The 19,426-nt window shown below is 32.0% G+C and overlaps 3 protein-coding genes across 3 annotated transcripts; 2 read left to right on the top strand and 1 right to left on the bottom strand.

The window, feature by feature from the left end:
- Positions 1-212: 212 nt before the first annotated feature.
- Bma-bus-17 (Uncharacterized protein) lies at positions 213-2,211 on the top strand (the record flags this gene model as incomplete). Its single annotated transcript, XM_001898052.2, has 4 exons — positions 213-323; positions 548-1,072; positions 1,384-1,515; positions 1,960-2,211. 4 exons carry the CDS (start codon positions 213-215, stop codon positions 2,209-2,211), a joined length of 1,020 nt encoding a protein of 339 aa, XP_001898087.2.
- A 932-nt stretch (positions 2,212-3,143) lies between these two features.
- On the bottom strand, positions 3,144-6,957 carry Bma-bus-8 (Uncharacterized protein; the record flags this gene model as incomplete). Its single annotated transcript, XM_001898051.2, has 8 exons — positions 3,144-3,284; positions 3,559-3,660; positions 4,487-4,693; positions 4,822-4,943; positions 5,225-5,428; positions 5,651-5,835; positions 6,094-6,217; positions 6,801-6,957. 8 exons carry the CDS (start codon positions 6,955-6,957, stop codon positions 3,144-3,146), a joined length of 1,242 nt encoding a protein of 413 aa, XP_001898086.1.
- A 4,943-nt stretch (positions 6,958-11,900) lies between these two features.
- Bma-cab-1 (Uncharacterized protein) lies at positions 11,901-19,124 on the top strand (the record flags this gene model as incomplete). The annotated part of the gene is made up of 8 exons (XM_043075273.1): positions 11,901-11,961; positions 14,887-14,982; positions 15,643-15,918; positions 16,286-16,352; positions 16,508-16,616; positions 17,121-17,282; positions 18,325-18,495; positions 18,738-19,124. The coding sequence occupies 8 exons, from the start codon at positions 11,901-11,903 to the stop codon at positions 19,122-19,124; spliced, it is 1,329 nt and encodes a 442-aa protein (XP_042931207.1).
- Positions 19,125-19,426: the final 302 nt, after the last annotated feature.

Below are 19,426 nucleotides of genomic sequence, written 5' to 3'. Positions count from 1 at the left end.
AAATAATTTCAGAAAATGGGCAGTTAAAAATGTTTCAGAAATATGAAACTTATGTAGAACAGTAATCAGATTTCAGAATACTTTTATTGTTAGATGGGAAATGAGTGAAGTAGAAGGTCATAAGTCATGATCGGAGATAAAATCAACCTTTCATTATTTCATCTAATGAACAGATAGTAATGACCACTTCTCTTCTATCTGCTGGTTTTACAATGCAATTTAAACATGCATTGCAGAAAATTATTTTCCGTCAAAATAAAACTCTTCCAAGTGCAGGAAAACTTTTCCTGTGGCAGTTCTCTTGGATTATACCTTATTTACTGGTTAGCTAACTAATGCTTCGTTTAAAATTAATTTCTGCACCAGAATATGTAATGTAACACGAACATTTCTTGCAAAATTACATGTGGGAGATTAATTTTGAACAACTGAAAAGGAGAAGACAAACTTCTCCTTTCCTGTCATATTTTTCATTTGTAATTCCCCCTAATGCAGTTTATTTCCTGTTAACATTAAATTCATAATTTGCATTTCGAAATTGTTGCAGTTGTCGAATTATTTGGAACGGAATCTCTTTCCACTGCGTTTGTTATGTTACACACAGTATGAGTTGCTTAAGGTGCCGCATGGTGAAAAAGTTGACTTGAGCTCCTGTTTGCGACAGTTCTTTCTTTCATCAGAACAGAAATTTAATAAGACAAAGAAATGCTTATATGAGGAAGCATTTCGGATTCTTATATCTCCAAGGATTTCACATCATCTAGACAGAATAAATGTGGTTCGCAGTGCACCGTCGGCATGTGATTATCGCAATTATGTCCGAGAAACGTGGAAATCCGATATGGAGCCAGATATTCCTGTTATTTTTGTTTTTGGTACTGGTGAATACGATCCAAAACAAGAAGCTGCAGTTTATCGGGACATCATGCAATTCGACTTTGTCGATTCTTATTTCAATCTTACACTAAAAATAATTTTAGTATATAGGCATTTATTCAAAAAGTTTCCTCGTTTAGAAGAAATTGTTATGATTAATGACGACGCTATTGCAAACGCCACTGCTATAAGAAAAGTATTCATTATGCATTAAACTGATTTTAATTAAAAATCTGACTTCTTTGACTTATTAGTAAATGTTACATTCTTTTGGAATCATCAATAGATTTTTCAACATAACATTTTTGATTTGAATGAGTTTAACACTCACTTTTAGATGTAACTTCTAACTTTAGCACTTGTAATTAGTCTGTAATTAGTCTATTTTATATCTGTTTAAAATCTGTTTAAAATCATTTAAGCCTAAGAGAATAGTATGATTATTTTTATCATTCCATATGAAATCTTTCAGAGAAATGCTTCTTTCTTCATCTAAACGTATTTCAGATGAATCGAATGAAAGGCGCATCGTTCCGTGGAAAAGTATCACGCGGTTATCCAAGACTATTTCTGAGTTCGCTGTTATGGTATGTACCATATGAAATGTATCCAAAATTGTGTTATCCTCCGTTTGTACAGGTTCACTTTGATTGAAAATTTCTTACTTATCACTTTACTCTTAAATTATAATTTGTAAGTGAAAAGACTTTCATAAACTTTTTTCTTCCATCAAAGCTTGAAGTTTCAATTTATTTTTTCAGTTTGAGAGGAAAATTTAATAAAGAATAGGCAATTTAAAATAATTGCATAATGATCAAATAAAATCTACAGGCAGACGACCTTTTGTTTTACTGACATATAGATGTTTCTGAACAGTTTAACACTCACTTTTAGATGTAACTTCTAACTTTAGCACTTGTAATTAGTCTGTAATTAGTCTATGCTGAGATTGATAATGGATGATAAGCAACTACTAATGAAATTATAAGCATGAAGATTTCCATTCGGAACATAATCGATTTCTTAATATCAACCTAGTTGAAAAGTATTCACATTTATAATTAACCTTCTGAATCATTTTAGGGCTCAGGCCTTATTATAACACGTGAAGCAGCCCAGCGTATACTGGATGGCATTTGTTCGTTCCCACTGTTTAATCTCGACGATGTTTTTATGGGTATTCTGGCCAGATGTCTAAGTATCAACATGGAACACTATGATGGCTTCGATGAGCATCATTCTGATAATACTTTTATCGTTTTTCATTACCAATGGGCGCGGTACTCCGTGGCACGCCTACATTTCTTGTATAAGAAAGCACTTAAGGATTTCTGACTGAAAGTCCAGGCAATGGAAACAGATAACATTGTATAATTGTGGGTAAGAAGTGAAGTATTTATAGAATAAGAAAGTTTTTGAAAAATTTTAATTCATCTTTAATTTTCCTCTACCGAAATCATTTTCCCTCCGCATAGTCTTTCAGGGGCAAAAATAAAATTTTCTCCAACTTTCTATTATTTGTTTTCTTTTGAAGATACAACTACAGCTAGTCAATTTAAAACTGTGATGTTGAAGTTATCATCCTCACGTTACTGCAATCAAAATTTGTGTAAACACCATTGACATATACATTCGAAAAAGTATAACAACTTATTATAAGTTTAGAAAGTTTTGGTACTTCTTGCAGAATAAACTGTTTTTATTTTGTACTGATTCTATCTAATTTGAAAATTAGAAGAGATCGTTTAGTTATATTTTCAATTGACTAATAACACCGTTTAACTGATAAATTTTTAACCTTACTCCGATGAAATTCTGATAAACCTCACAGAAGCGCATTTTCAATGATGTCAAAGCTTCATAACTGCCTATGCCAGAAATGGGGAGACCTGGAAACATTAATGATTACATTATCAAATTAGTAATAAATCCCTAGCTGCTGCTTACCATTATAGAATTTCTAGAATCAATGCTGAAAGTGAAGAATAAGTTTACAAGGAACTCCTACCTGTTCTGAGAAATTTTTTCCAGCTTTTTTAACTTAAGAAAATTTTCTTTTACCATTGGTATTCTAATAAACATGCGCTAATTAATTCATTAATTAGGAGGGTTCATTCAGATTTGAATTTTTTATTTAACACACATTTATGCTCACGAGCTTTTTGCTTCGTTGTTTAGAAATTTTTCAACTAGAGAAGAAGAATAAATGAAAACAAAACAACAGATATACTAGACTGACAAAATTGTTCATCTTAACAACAAATCTGTTATTGGAAGGTTTCGTCCTTCTCTTCAAGTGACAAAGTGTTACTGGTCACAATCTGGTCATCCGGGAACAAAAAAGCCAGAGCATCATTGATTCGATTGCAAAATCCATTTAAACTGAAGTACTGTTCAAAACGTTTTCGCTGCAACAAACATATTGATTATTTCCTCCATTAATAGGACCGTTCTAAATTTACTGTTTTAGATCTAGTTCAACAACCTTCTAAAACACTGTACTGAATGGATCTATTCAGCCTGGCCATTTAGCTGAATTTGTCCACACCTATAATCTCTTGTATAATGAAGTAAACATGAAAAAGCAAAAATAAGATTGCTAAAATAAGCATTTAAAGGATGTATCAATATCAACTTAAATCAGTGAGAGCCACGAAAAAATAAAAGCAAAATGACCCTTACTTGACAGTCATAGATTTCATCATCATCAAGAGCAGGCCATGAAGTTCGTCTCATGTGTTCCTCCATGGCAATTGCTAACAGTCTTCCATGAGGAGCAGCTATCTGCAAAAGCAACTCTTGAGAAATAAAAGCTTTGCAATAGAATGATTTCTGTTTAAGTTTCAGAAATCAAATAAATTTTTAAAATTAATCTATTGAATGCAACGAAAGGATGCACATGATATTGCACATATGAGAAATAATAGAAAAATTGTTATAAGGGACATTAATGATATTATAATTACTGATTATTCAAAAATATTAACTCCTCATTTCAAAACTGTCGGAGATAACCTTAATGGCGATATGATGGAGAATTTAACGAAGAAAGTGATAATATTGCGAAAAAAATTGCATTCCAGCTGACAGCATAAGAATGTTTGCAAAAAAGCTAGATAAAATGGCGAAAGGGAAAGATAGTTTTCATGGAAGACCGAAAAGCATCAAATTTGTTGTGCAAATTAACAAATCATTTTCAAAATTGCAGTCAGATTTAGATTCTACGACGATTCAAAAAGGAATAAGCAATAACTGTCATGAAGAAAATAAAGTCTTTCTACCGCTATTACAATCACTTCCTATTGGAGAATTAATAGTATAAGTTCACGTGGCGATGGCATCAAAAAATAGGCACTTTAACGCTCATCCAGCTTAACTATAACGTAACTGACCATCTTCTAAATCAGTTCGACACTTTTTTTCGGCGTTTTGGATTTCGAAAAAATTAAAAGTGTTATTCAATTAAAAAATTTCCGAGGTGATAAAACGTACTGATATGGAGGATGATTATTTGGATGATTACTATGCTTCGAAGGTTCTAAGTCTTACTTCAGAGAAAACAGAAGTAGTGATTTCATGTAAACCATACAAACATTAAGAAGAAAATGACCTTTGAACCAGTTATCCCTTCCAGTACTGTTTCAGCTGGACCTCCACTATCGCAGACTATGACTGGTCTGCGCTGCTCCAACGCTTCTACAGGTACAATACCAAAATGCTCATTTGGTGGTGTATAAAGAACTGTATCACATTCTCTATACAAAGAGAATTTTTCGAGATCTGTGGGAGATTTCACAAATTCCACAATATCATCAACCTGAAACAGAATACAAAAAGATATGTCAGTGAATAAAAAGCAATAATAATTTGCTGTAAAATTAATTGTTATCAATAAGTCATTTTCAGTTAAGAATTTTATAATACAATTTTTCTGGAAAACATTACCTTCATATCTTGAACCATTTTCTGTAGTAAGTTATAATAAATACGTGATTCAGGTATGTAAGGCATCACGGAACCAGCAAGCACGATACGTGGACGCATCTTATTGTTTCTTTTTATTAGAGCTGCAAAACGATGCAGCTTTTAAAACATCTTTGATATATGTTAATCATTATATCTTTAATGCTTATCAGTTGCCATCCCGTACCTGTCAAAGTGCAGCATTCGCATTAACTTGCTTGCAGCATTCGCAATAGGTCTCGACTTTAGTATTTCTGTACTTTGCTAAAGTATTCAGTTTTATGAGGGATAATAGTAGCTTTGGCTAATGTAAACCACAGTCATTCTCAATTATGGTACTAGCCAAGTGTCGAAAATACATAAAATATCAACCCGATGAGATTACCAGCAGCTTTAATAATGATATCTAGTTTTTTCTCGGGCCAAAAACGATTCATTGATAAGAACGTGTAACGCTTATTGTTATGCTGACGTTGTTTACGACTGATTGCTTTATCTCCAGTTTTAATAGCATCTACGTTACATGGAGGATAAACTACTATTAGTCGGGATGGATTCACTTCCGGCATCACACGAAGAAATTGAGTTTCTAAATGAGGTATAAAAATTTTGAGAAGTGACTTCGAATTTAGCGTAAAATTTTGTTTTTTGTTTTTTTCCAGAAAAAGAAATAAACCTGGAGACTTTCGGAATTTCGAAAAGTTGAGGACCAGAAGCAAAATCTTTTATTATGGTTCGAGTAAATTTCTTATAAAGTCTGACTTTTACTCCTTTACACAAACTTCTCTGCTAAAGTTCAAAAATCAGTTACCTGTAAAATGACTATTAACCATGATGAGGTCAGCTTTCTGGAACAACATACCTTCGATTAAACCAATCACTCGCGAATACCAACGATAGAGGAAAAAACGTGTAGGTATAACCAGTTGTTGAGGAAAATGACAATAAAATAAAATTTTGACCTTTGGAAATCTCCATTTCAACATCGGCAAGCAACTATTAAACAATCCAGGATTATGCATTTTACATGCCGTTGTTATTAAAATGTGATAGAGATATCAATGACGTGATCAATGACAACAACGATTTAAACCCTAACTATAATTCCGCTTAACAACCAACTACAATATTATTGATTATAAAAATCCAACACGTGCGTGTGCGCTTCTTAACTGATTGCTGCATTTTTGACACAATAATAAAAATAGGAAAGTTGAAGAGTGCTGTAGATCCTAACTCTTTTTATTCATGTACCTTGCACTGTGGTCGATGACAACAAGATCGGGAACGAGACCGGAAAATATAAGTTGCCAAGCAAGCAATATATTCTGTGTCCACCAATCGCCTGGATGCAATGGAAAGTTTACATTGCGTATTTCTAAAAAGCATTTTTATTAAATATAGTTTAATTAACATGACTTACGATATGATTAGATTAAGATGAACTGATCATTTCTAATTTGTTTAAAATTTTGCTGAAATTAATCTGAAAATTTATAATTTTTTTCCTTCTTTTTTGAGTATTTCATGCGAAATTGTATATCATAATGGAATGTTAACAAATCTGATAAAAACTGCTGACTAAAAATCAGTTAGAAATATTTGAAAAAAAATTTCGTGTGATAAGAATTCTGAAATCTATCCGCATGATCATACATTTTACTATTTATTTCCTGTTTAGTTCTCTAATTCTGAAAACCTGAAAATCATTTCACTGAAGATTAAAAATATATTTCATTGAATGCTTAGTGTCGCTTTATCTGGCTACTTGAGCATCTGATCACTAGTGGGTTCAGTTCAATCTTTGAGGTGTACCCTCTCCATACCATTTATTATTTTTCCTCTCAGGTGCTCGCTAAGAAAGATATGAGTATTTTTCATTGCACAACTACCGCCAAACTTACATTAATTGAATGTTGAAAGCAGACTGATAGGAGAGATCAGCAAATAAAAAGACTAACCTACGTTATCAAATAGTTCAGCATCCCAGTAGCAATCGATCATTGTCGTGTACCATATAACTCGATGTCCTAGTTCAACGAAATGTTTAATCATCCCGAGTGTGCATCGGTCAGATCCACCGTTCCATTGTTCAGGATGCAAGATGACGATGAGCATGCCTTAAATTGCCAAAATAAGCTGTTAATCATTTGCAATTACCGACGGACTTCAAAAAATATTTTCAGTCATATATTAATGATAACGATAATCGACAATTACTTTGCGAAGAAAAACAGGAAGCAATCATTTACTGATATCTGAAACTTCTGATATACCAAATCTGATAGATTGTGCAAGCGGCATTTGCTAGCTATCCTTCCTTCACCCTTTCTCCTTTGTTTACTTTCTTTTCGTTTTCTTCACTCTTTGTACTTAACTTTGTTTGAGTCTCTTTTTTTGTCGTTTCCTAAGGCTAGATAAGTGAGCAAATCTCGTAAAAAAATCGGAAAAGATATAAATTCCTTCCTTTGTATTAGTCATCGGAAAGACTCACACATTAGCAATAAGGCTATTAGTTTAAATTTCATATCTGAGGAACATGTTGTAAAAGATATATGTTTTGTATCGAAATTAGTCTAGAAAGAAATCTGTCTTTCAAGAACCAGTCTTTTTATCCAAATTAAGCCGCTTAGAATATTACTTAGGAAATTGTTTTTAAATTTAAATTCCAGCAATCAATCCTTCCTTCTCAGTCTTTTGCAGAATACCTTCGCATTTCCCATTAATGATGTACCATAGTTGAATTCATACACGTGAAATGCATCAAAGAATTAAAGTAGGGATATGACGTATACAACATTAAATAAAAAAAGCTTCCGACTTTTTTCTCCAAATATATTAAAACTGTTATTTCCCGATTGTTAACTTCCAAGAATGCTCGAGAAGCCGAGTATAATTGCAACCAATCACTGAACAGCTATTAAAACAGGCAAATTACAACTTATTAAAAACTTTGGTTGTATCTCTATTTGAAAAGAAGATAGTATATAGACAAATTTAATATTTATTATATGAAAAGATGACAGTGCAAAATCTTTGTCTTTTTTTTAAAGAAAACACATTTTTTAGCAAGCAGAAAATTGCAACTAATTTTTTTATTTGAAACGTTTTTTTTTTTTTCTACAACCCAAAATTACGACTGACTAATTTGAAATGAGCATTAGAAATGACTAAAGGATGAATTTTAGCACAACAGTTCTAATTTATTGCTGTTGACAATATGTTAGAGTTCTGGTAACGGCGACTATAAATGATTAAGAACTGTTATTTAATTATCTAAATAATTCGACTTTGTACATTAACATCGATGTTATCTTTGGGACTGGAACTATCGAGTAGGAAATGGATGAATTTTTGAATGCATAAGTAATCTTAAAAAAGATGAAATTCTAAAACAAACAAAATCAAATAAAATATTACTTGATTTATTTTCATTAGATTGGTAATATCCTATCTGTAAAATTATCACTAGACTAAATAAACAACTTTTCAGATGTAAATGACCATGTCCCGTAATTCTAATTTTCCATTATCCACAAATAAAATCTGAATTTAGAAAGCCAAATTCCGAAATTTTATAATACCTGTTTATCACCAGCCACCAAATCCTCGTCAAACTTTCGTCGTAACCACCAGATAACCACCGAAAGAGGTATGCACAAAAATACGCTAACAATATACAAGTAAAGAAACAGAAAACGGCGCAGGATAGAAACCATACTACAACTACTAATGCCTTCCCACCTGGAACTGATTAGGCGCACATGGTGGACGTAATAGCAATGGTACAAAAATCGTTTGCATCCTGCAACAGTGGCATTTCAAGAAGAGTTTTGGCATGGGTGAGCGGAAGGAGATATGTGCATAGCCAGTTATTCCTAACATTGATCTGTAATCACTGATAAGCTCAGTAGATGTGTTATATCTCGTTCGTGAATGCGAGAAGAGGACAATGACCTAATTTTTTACTTCAAATCATTTCGTAAAAGTATAAAGTGATAATACAGTAAGAGTACAAAAGGTATACGCAACAGAAAGAACAATTAGAAACGAAAATTTTCGACTCCATATCTTCCGGAATAGTAAAGTAAGTACACGAGTTATGTACAACTCAGATTTTCCATTCCTTAAATCATTTTTTCTGTTGAAATGAGAGAAAAATAGCAAGTTGAGGCTGTGAAAAGTTGTGAGATATTAGAACTTTAGCTTTTGAAAAGATTAGGTGAAGTAATGCTCGTTGTTATCCAAATATGTTTATTCTAAAAAATAAAAACCGTATTTCAGTCAGCTTATTAAAAGCATAATGCAAAGTTAAAGTAAGAACAATATCTAAGTATGTTTAAACCTAAGATTAGAATACTTTGAAACATAAATCCATGTGTCTAAAATGATTAGGAAACAGGAAATAGGAAAAGAAATGCTGCAGAAGAACTGTTTCTCTTCTAATTGGCTTTGTTCACCCTTTAATTAACGGTATTGTTCACAGACAGCAAATGCACATCACTTATCATCGTTACATTTTACAATTATCACAATTCCATTTAACTCTTATCATACCTCTGTGTTATAGTTCTGTTAAATTTTTTTAAAGACCATTTATGTGTCAGAGTAATTTGAGATAAAATTATTGAATTCAATCCAAACCAATACCAAGAACGGAAATCATATTTTTCATTAATTTTAAAATTATTTATTATGTCATTGTAAAATTTGTTAATTCTTCTGTCCTTATTTACAATAAAAGTGATGAAATTCTTCCTCTTGCTCCCATTCTGATGCCTCTATTGCTATTTAATTTGATGATAATTTTGATACTTGCTGCAACCTGGAAAAATACAACATAGTTGTACCAAATTATTGTGAATGAATCCATTTATTCCCATAATCTATGCAAATTAAAATTGCTTTCGAAGGAATATCATCCAAAGATTTCGTGTTTCATAATGCGTGATATTACTAAATTCATATAGAATGAAATACAAAAGAAGAATGGAAGACAACTAACTGTATAACAAAAAGCTGTGAATTGAGAATTCGTTCTTTTCAGTCGACAATTTGAAGATGAACAGAACAACAAAAACAGTCAACAAAAAGCTTTATGACTGATGAGTTTGTCTTAATTATTAAGCGTTAATACTTTTTTGTTGAGCTATCACTACTGCTGGTAAACATGTGCTCTTTCGAGAACTAAGATGAAGAATATCGAAAAACACAAAGAAATTTCGGACCATAAATATGTCTAAAAGAGAAGATGAAGCAATCGATATCGATTTATTGGGATATGATTTATTGATTTAGTGAGATACAAGATGTATTCGCCTTAATTCATATTTGAGAGTTTTGAATGGGTTTAATAGGAACTGATATTCAAAAATATTTTTACTATGATGTAAAAATGATTTTAAATCATAACAACTGCACCTTTCAAACTCAATAAAGAAACCTTTATATTAAATCTTGGTATAGAGGAGAGCGGTCTGTGATGTTTATCATAGAAGAAAGGGAAAGGGAAGACGTTTATGCTAACATGAATAACTGTTTATGCTGAGGAAACATACAGAACTGAATTATTAACAGAATTCTCATTAAGCTTTTGATACTTGTACGACATAACCAAGCTCAAAAATGCCATAATAACTTTATATACTCATTTTCATTTTCATCCTGCCATATTCATCCGTGTAACCAAATTAAATGCCAACAAGATTATTTTTTTCTTTCGTTTGCATATATTTCGACAATGAATTTGTTTCACATTATCTAAAACAAAATAAGATGGTTACCCAGTTGCACTTTTTTCAAATTTAAAAGAATTACAGTAATACAACTTACATTTGCAGTTGGAATACAAATTTTATATTTAAATAACATTCAAAAAAACTGGTAACACATGGTTATGTTAGTTTACGTTTACCAGGAAAAGAAATTTTTAAGAAACAATTGGAACAAACACTTTTTGATGAATAACTGATTTAGCTTTCATTAATTTTGTACACACTTTGTATTCTTTTGTAACAATGGAATTTTCAAATTCATGACAAATTTCCATCTCGGCAATAGCTGAGTTATTTTAGTATCTATTGTTTATTTTAGCCCACAAACAGCAGCTATTGCTATAGTTTATGGAGCCAAAATAAACAAAGGTTTAATATGATAAGGAAGCTCTGAAAAGCATATTACTTCATTTTTCTATATTATCATATTTGTTACCAATTTGCAATCATCATTTATGTATCTTTGTATATAATCAAGAAGGTAAATAAAACAATCCTTTTGATATAACCTTTCATGCTAATCAAGGTTTCAAATAATGCTTAATGTAAGAAGCGCATCATCATCGGCAAGAACTTACAGGGAATTTTTTGTTCTTGTTTATATTTTGACAATAGTTTTAATTTTTGTTTCACTACTAAGAAATCTTATTAAAATGAGAAAGAAAATGGTTCTTAAAATCGTTGAAAATTCATAGATTAATAAAAGATAAAAAGCTTGCCAAATTATCTTGTTTCCTAAGAAATGGAATACTTCATGATCACCAAGCAATGAAATGTACATTTACTTAACCTTATCTGCTTAGCAATGAAATAGTTGTACCAGATGTGCTTGAAATGCACTTGAGAACTCATTTAATTCCAGAGGTGTTTTTCCTGCCATGATATCACTAGGAACAACCGCTCCGCTCAAGTGAAACGACACTAACTGTTCAATGAAAATATGCCAGACGAGATAGATAACGAATGACAAATATGAAATCCATTTCATATTGTACGAACAATTATTTGCTCATACAATAATATCATCCCTGCAGATTTCTGCCATCTCTTTTGATCTAATCGTATCAGTCCCACATATAGAAACATTGAGGATCTAAACATGTCTATTAGAGGAATGACGTCGAGAAGTAGAGAAATAGGCTTTTTCGGCTAGCAAATCCAAGCAGCTCGACTCGGCTGTCTCCAAGGATCGATACACGAGAGCCATCAGTAGCTGCGAGCTTGCTGACTGATTCAAGTCTCACGGATGTTTCTGCCTCCCAGCAGTCATCGCGAGGAGCGGACAGAATGTGGTGGCCGATCCTTCCCGCTCTGCTCCTTCATTCACATGCATCATTTTATGCCGTTGGCAAGTTTTCTTCATTATCTTTTGTACTGCATGTAAAACATTAACTTTGACAATGAAATTTCAAACTTACTAACTAATGACCAGTACTTGCTAATTATGTGACAATATTGTTTTCTGCTATTGTTGCTATCCTAATATCCTTGTCATGCTTTTTTTAGAAATCATAAAAATTACAATTGTTTGTTTCTTTTGAGATAAATAAAGAGAGAAAAGTCAAATTCAAATATTTGAGAATTCAGTTGTTATGAGAGCACTTTATGTTTTATCAGCACTCATCATTGCAATCTTTTCCTGTTCTTAATCGTGAACAAAAAAAAATTAAATGACTTTTAAAAGAACTAAATGTTTTGAAAGAGAGAAGAGAGAAGAAATGAGACTTAGAAATAAGTTCGTGATGCCAAGGAAATAAAATTCCTGGATTTGCTGTAAATAATGTGATTCATGTCACATGTTTAAGCCTTTTTGTGTGTCATTTTTTTTTTTTTTTTCACACATATATGCATATAGTTTTGTGAGCATCTCTTACGACAGAACTGGAATAGATTAAATCCTAATTATATTTCAGTGACCGAATATTCAATTAGACTCCTTTCTACAGCCAAAAACGAAGAACAAGATAAAAATAAAAGAGTCAGAAGTGAAACAATAAAATCGAAAATAACAAGTAGTTAAGTCAATTCATTTTGGAAGTAAAAGCTCTATTCAGGTTTCTCAAACAAAACTTATTTGATTGATGAAGATTGGGTATTTGCGGTGCTGTTTAACCTAACTGAATATGTCTATTTTTATGACTACTTTTAAAATTGAAATATGAGACATTTCAAGTTTCCTTAAATGTGTTGAAGAACCATTTATTCAAATGCATTATATTGCTCAAATATAATAAAAAGGAAAAGAGAACTTTCTATGAGTGAATTTTCTTTCTTTATTTCATGGATATCCCATTGATTGAAAGCGTTTATTATTTTTTGTTGAAATTTACTGACTGTCTATAAGATACCAGACGCTGATTTTCTGACTGGAATTTTCATCAGTTCGGTTTTTTGAATTCCAAATAACTAATTAAAGTAGATGCAAGTCCTTATTGTTAATTGAAACTAAAGAAGAGTGTAATAATTTTGCTCAATTGATGGATTAATAAATGTGTATATGATTTGTGTAGAAAAATTAATATTAATCTTTTTAAAGAGGGTAAAGAATATATCCAACATGTGCCGCCGAATTGCTAAGTACATATTTTAGCCAGGTTATTTTATGTCTCTTTTTTGTTTTTTCTGTTTCTCTCCAAACTTATTTAAGATGAAAAGGAAATATTCGAATACTGAAATCGAAGTAAAGATTACTTAGTAATCTATTTAGGATATTGCATAGGAAAAGTTACATAATGCAGTGAAGTAAAGCAATGTTCAGTGAAGCAAAGTAATTTTTCGTTTCTTGTTCATCCAATATTCATATTATACTGGCTTTAAGCTAAGCAAGCTAAAAACAGACAGACATATAAATGTGATAACGACACATACACAATATATGTGGAGGATTTTTATCTGATTCGATGATTCTGCACTCTCCTTCTATTAAAAGTAGAAGAACTGGTTGGATTGTATTAGATATCTTCGATGAACATTAAATCCTTGGCCAAAGTTGCACAGCATAACCTAGAAAATTTCAGATTTCATTTTATTATTTTCTAAGTGACACTAAATGAGTAATTCTCGCGCACTAGACGCAAATCAAACTTTTCTCCAAACAGTCTTTATTTATGACATAATTTTTACACGAATTTGATTGGGAAGAATGAATAAGCGATATAGCTCGCTATAGCTCGGTTTAAGTAAAATCTGCAATACGGAGAAATATTATTTCAGGAATTGTGGTGGTAGTAATGATAATTATTAACTTTTGAAGGAGTGAACACATGTGTTGTAAAATATAAAGGTAGTGGTTTCAGTTTAGGCTGCAAAATCATTGGATATAAGTAAATGAAAATATTTTGAACTCTTTCCTGACTGAAGCTATCTTCAATTTCTATTTCAAACATTTAAGATTTTTAAGCCATTTTTAAAGCCTAAAGAAAATGATAGGAACAAACTCTACATTGTATTTAATACCAGACATGGTTTCTGGCTCTTTTTATTATTTAAATTTTGAGTTTGTCAGATGAAGTGTCAGATGATTTAGTTCATCCTTCAGAAAAGGAAGAAAAAAAAAACCAATTATTTACTTGAATAGTGAACCAAAGAATATCTAATGCAGCATGAATAAATGTTCTAAAACAAAAGGTAGAAGTTTTCATGACAAATCAAAGTTTTTCGAATTCTCTCATTCTGACGGTTTTCAGTTTTTTGTTTATGTATGTTTTACAAATATCCCATACATCACTATTAATATAGCTTTAATAATTGAAATAATTATAGTTTGTCATAATTAATTATAACCAATATAGCTTGTTTCTATTTTTTTTCTCATCCTACGATCACATCTTAAAATTTAATCATTCATACCATTTCGCAATTCAAATGTGTCGGTATTTCAGGAATTCTCATTGTCTTCTTATGTAATATGGATTAGTAGCACAAAATTTTATTTTTAATGATAAACTTTGAATACGTAGGAATTATTGGTCATATATGCACGTAACTAATAGAAATAAATTTCCTAATGAGCATATTACATTAGACTAAATATCTGCGGTCAACTACTTTGGCAAATAAAATTATGAAGGATAAAAATTTTCTCAACAAATAGTTTAAATCTATGAAATATCTATTTTTCAATAGTTTTTTATATGAAATTTGAAAAAATGACAAAAAAAATTTTCTCAAACCTCCAAGATAACTAGTTTCCAAATTTGGAAATTTGAAAATTCAAATAATTATCGGCAAGGATTATTCAAATTAAAAACCATTTCTAATTTCTATGTTTCAGAGAATGGACCGCAGTTATCACATTATGATAGTGATAAGCAGATAGCAACTCTAATGCATTTGTTAACGCAAACCAACAAAGGCAGGCGACAATCTTGTTAGTTCTTCCGATTTTTTGTCCATTCGTCATTATTCAGTTGAGTTGTTTAAGTATAAATAAGGAACAAACCATCTTTACGGGCTCAAAACAATCAGTCTGTCATTTGGTCACCAGTCATTTGTCACTACCATATATTTTTCCTCATAGTTAAGGTTAATGTAAAATCTCAAAATTTGAAAAAATTCTAGAACTTTATGTCAAAACCATAGCTATTATTTAGGGTCAAGCATTTTTACTTATGCTCCTTTCTTTTCTTCAATGAAAATTAAAGTTAGTTTACTATAGAACAGCACTATCCTGGATAAAATATAAGCTAATTTAATCAAACATCACAGTTAAACTCTGTTTTCATCTTTTTTTTATTCCTGATTTAATTTGTATTCCTTCAATACTGCATACGAATTGGAATTTTAATGCAAATATTAGAATTACCAGCACTAGATTGCCCAGACTGATAGATTTCAGGTGTTGCGCTGACGCGGTTCTAATGCTATCACTTCCAAAGAGAAGTATTGACAATGTTTTTTTTTTTTTTTTGGATTTAATATTTTTTTATAACCTAAGTCCTTTTAAGTTGAAATTTAATTTCGTAGCTTCGAAATAAAGCCTTATATAGTATAAAAAATAAAGCCTTACATAATATGTATAAAATTTCAGCTTATAATGATGAATACAGCGAGTCAGAGAGTAACGTTATGTACGACATCAATATCGAAAATGCAGAAAATGCCCCCGTTCAAGGAACAGCTGCAAAATTGATAACAACACAGAAAAAAGGACAAAGCGAATATGTGGGATTCATTGAACCGGTTTCAAACCAGATAAACCAGATAAAGCACAGGGAAATGTTGAAGAAAAGGGTAGAGGACCAGCAAATGGTTCAGCAAACTAACTTAAGACCAATGCTTCATCTCGGTAATTTCCTAACTTTAGGTATGCTGTTAATTTCAACTTTTATATTACCACTCAATTTGCTTAAGTATGCTCAAAATCATCAACACTTGTTAAGGGGATAGAATAATTTAAAGATAGGTCTGAGGAGCCCATATAAAGAACACTTCGGATATATTCAGAATATAGTCTTACTCATCGTGCTGATTCAGCAATTTTTGACGATAGCCATATTTCTTGTTTTATCTTTCTTTGTTACACATTGCTTTCCTTAAGCGTTTTTTTTTTTGAAATATTTTGAATATTATTTTACAAACTTATTCCAAATATGTCTCTTTCTTTTAAGTTTGTCACACAGATGTTTTTTTTAATGGAAAAGTCTTTACAATTCTCTAGATTTTTTTTCCAGCAGTAGCAACAGCTTGCATGCTAGCGGTGGTAATTGGAATCGCAACCGGCAGCTATTACTTTTTCAAGTAAGTTCGATAAATTTCATTATTCAGTATATCAAATGAACTGTTTCTCTGAGTGAATTATACTGGTCAAATCACGCTCTTCAATGCTTTGCATTTTGTTTGCTTTGTATGTACTTTTGAAAAATTTTTTTTGTGCTTTATTAATGAAACGTCAGGGATCGATCTCAAAAATCTCCAGCAGACAGCTGTGACTTTACATATGCGCCCACCGGTCCTGGAAAAAGCAGGAAAAAAAAAGGTGGTGATGAAGGACTGGCATATAAGGTATGTCGAACATTAACTCCATTATTAGATACAGACAGATTGGAGTGCATTCTAAAATACAGTAGCATTTAAGTGTAGTTCTAATTTTTATTTGCTTTTGATCGATAATTTGACATGGCAAAGTGGAAAAAAGGCTTTTTCAACATGTAATATTATTATTTGGTGACGTTGGCTGTATTATTTTCTCATTCTTATAAAGAAGTACCCGAATGTTGGATAGAACATTAAAAAAAAAAAAACGTTAAAAAAACAATATCACCTTTATATAAAGTATGAAATCAGAAGGAAAGTAGGATGTCGAAGCACTGACTGCATTTGATGTTGCATTGATTAAGGATAAACTACAGCATGCCAAATCCTTTAATATGGTGTAGGAAGGAAAGAGATGACAGTAAAATTGGTTTCCAAAAGCCATCTCCAAAATATAATGTATTTTGTCGACGCATTTTATTTTGAAATTTGTACTTTTTAGCTATTAATTTGTTTTGGTGCTAATAATTTTAGGCGCAACTACACCATTATCAGCAAGCAAAACAGAAAATAATATCAGGTGAAGATGGCACAATAACGCTTCCGGATGGCTATGAGAGCAGTGAAACATCCGATGACGAGAACAATTTTTCGGTGTATGAATGCCCTGGTTTAGCACCAACTGGTGATATCGAAGTGCAGAATCCAAATTTCATTTCGCGAAGCTGAGCAGTAACCAGTAGAGTAGATCAGTTGAATAATATTTTGTGCAAAAAGTCGGGAGAAAAACTAGAATAGTAATATTACAACTTTGTGAATTATCTGCGATTGTAGAGGAATTATTACTCCGAGGATTTGGCCTCTCAGATAGCACGAGAATTTGAGCTGTAGTGAAATTATGTTTAAACTAACTTTATTTCGCAAAAGGATTCGTACACATTACCACTGTATCCCATTTTATATTTATCGGGATGAGTCATTAACTAATCCATTTACCTGTGGTTAATTTATAGAAACCCTCCTCAACTGTCAACTATCTGTTTCTACTTGTAGTAATATTTATTCAAAAGATTCAATTCCAATAGAATTGAAGTCGCATTTCGTGCTACCGTTCAATTTGTCTAAGTCATTTTCAAAACAAAAAAGTATTAAGCAGAGGAAATTCTAAGATTATGTCGCCCATCTGACTGTAACAGGTGATAGCGTGTTAGATAGCAAACTTAAAAGATAGTGTCAGAGAATAATGGCCTGTGTTCTGTTGCTTGCAGTTGTAAACTTTACTACGACGATAAAATAATGATGAAGCTAATTCCATCGTCTATTCTTGAAATGTACTAATCGAGATATGCATGGGGAGTACCGCTGGTTATAAGCCTTCTACTTAGTGACACTGGCTGAAGACATTCTCCAAAAGCTAGTAGTCAGGATGTTGCGGGAGAGACAGCATGAAAAAAAAGGAGGAAAATAGAATGGTACTACCTTCATACTGTCTGGAGAGTCTCTATCTGGAGAGTCTCTATCATCCGAAAGAAGTGGAGACTATTTATTTCATAAATTTTCAGCCTAAACCACCGAGTAACAAGAATGGCGAGACAAGTTTTACAATGGACGTAGTAACGACATTGATGTATTGTATTAAGTGAGGGAATGGGTCTACCAATGAATAGCTGACAGGGATTCACTGAACATAATTGCGTATATTACGAGCCCACGCACCCACCCTATAATTTACTTTCAGAACATCTTTAATGTTTTACCTTCATGTGGGATAGAATTACCCGATGTTGTGGATCTCCACATAATGAAGTGTCTCAGTGATATTCGTGAAGTCGAGAAGTGCATCAATATTATGGTCGATTGTGTCGATACGTGGAGAAATCTCAGTGCCCAATTAGAAGCTACGAGAAAGGCAACATTTAATATTAATATAAAATATGAGTATGCACTGGTCTTTTTTTTTTTTTACTTAGGAGTGCTTATCAAAATCATTTTTATCTCATGATTGTTTAGGAATTCGCTCTGTACTAATATTACATATCGCCAATGTTTATGACAGAAGGCATTAGCATTTAATGTTGCTAAACTGGAGTTGAGTTTCCTAAAAGCTTTAAATACATAATGCTTAACGCAGTTGTTTACCGTGTCTTCCAGATGCCGCGATATACATCGCTTATGCTGCATTCATCAAGTTGGCAACCGGGATTAATGGCACGAATCGAACTTGAAATCGATGCTGTTGCTAGCAAACTGTCCGAACAATGGAAACATGTTGAGGAAATCACCGATATGCTAAATAATTTTGTCGCAGCTGAATGTCAGTCTCAAAAGACTACACAATTTTCTTTTCTTCGACAAGATCTTCAGCATCTTCTATCATATCTTGTGGTGGAAGTAATGAAGTGGTATGAAATAGACAATAAAGTGACTTGTCCCGCAGTTATTGCATCCATCAAACCAAATGTTGATGTGGTAAAAGCCATTGCGCGCTGCATGCAAAGTTTGGAAACCACTGTAAATCATATGTCCAAAAAGTCTTGATTTTTTGCACTTACATAGCTATGTTTTTTCATTTGAATAAATTTTTTTTTTTTTCATATTAATAATTTTGGAGAGTTCCTTGCTGAGGAAGATTGCACTTTATTTTATAAGAGTTGCTTCCTCGCAAGCATTGCTGCAAGCTAAGAGCTACGAGTCATAAAGAGAGTTTAATTCTTATGGACCTGCTTCAGATCCTTCGTATTGAATTTTTTCCAAGAAATTATAGTCCAACAATCTCGTTATCTTTAAGCAAAAGGCAATCCAATGTTGAGGATGGGAAGCAAGTTCGCAATAGTGCAATA

The sequence above is a fragment of the Brugia malayi genome (assembly GCF_000002995.4).
Source record: "Brugia malayi strain FR3 genome assembly, contig: Bm_v4_ChrX_scaffold_001, whole genome shotgun sequence".
NCBI lineage: Eukaryota > Metazoa > Nematoda > Chromadorea > Rhabditida > Onchocercidae > Brugia > Brugia malayi.
Note: the sequence above shows the minus strand (reverse complement) of the source record. Positions and strands in the feature narration are given on the sequence as shown.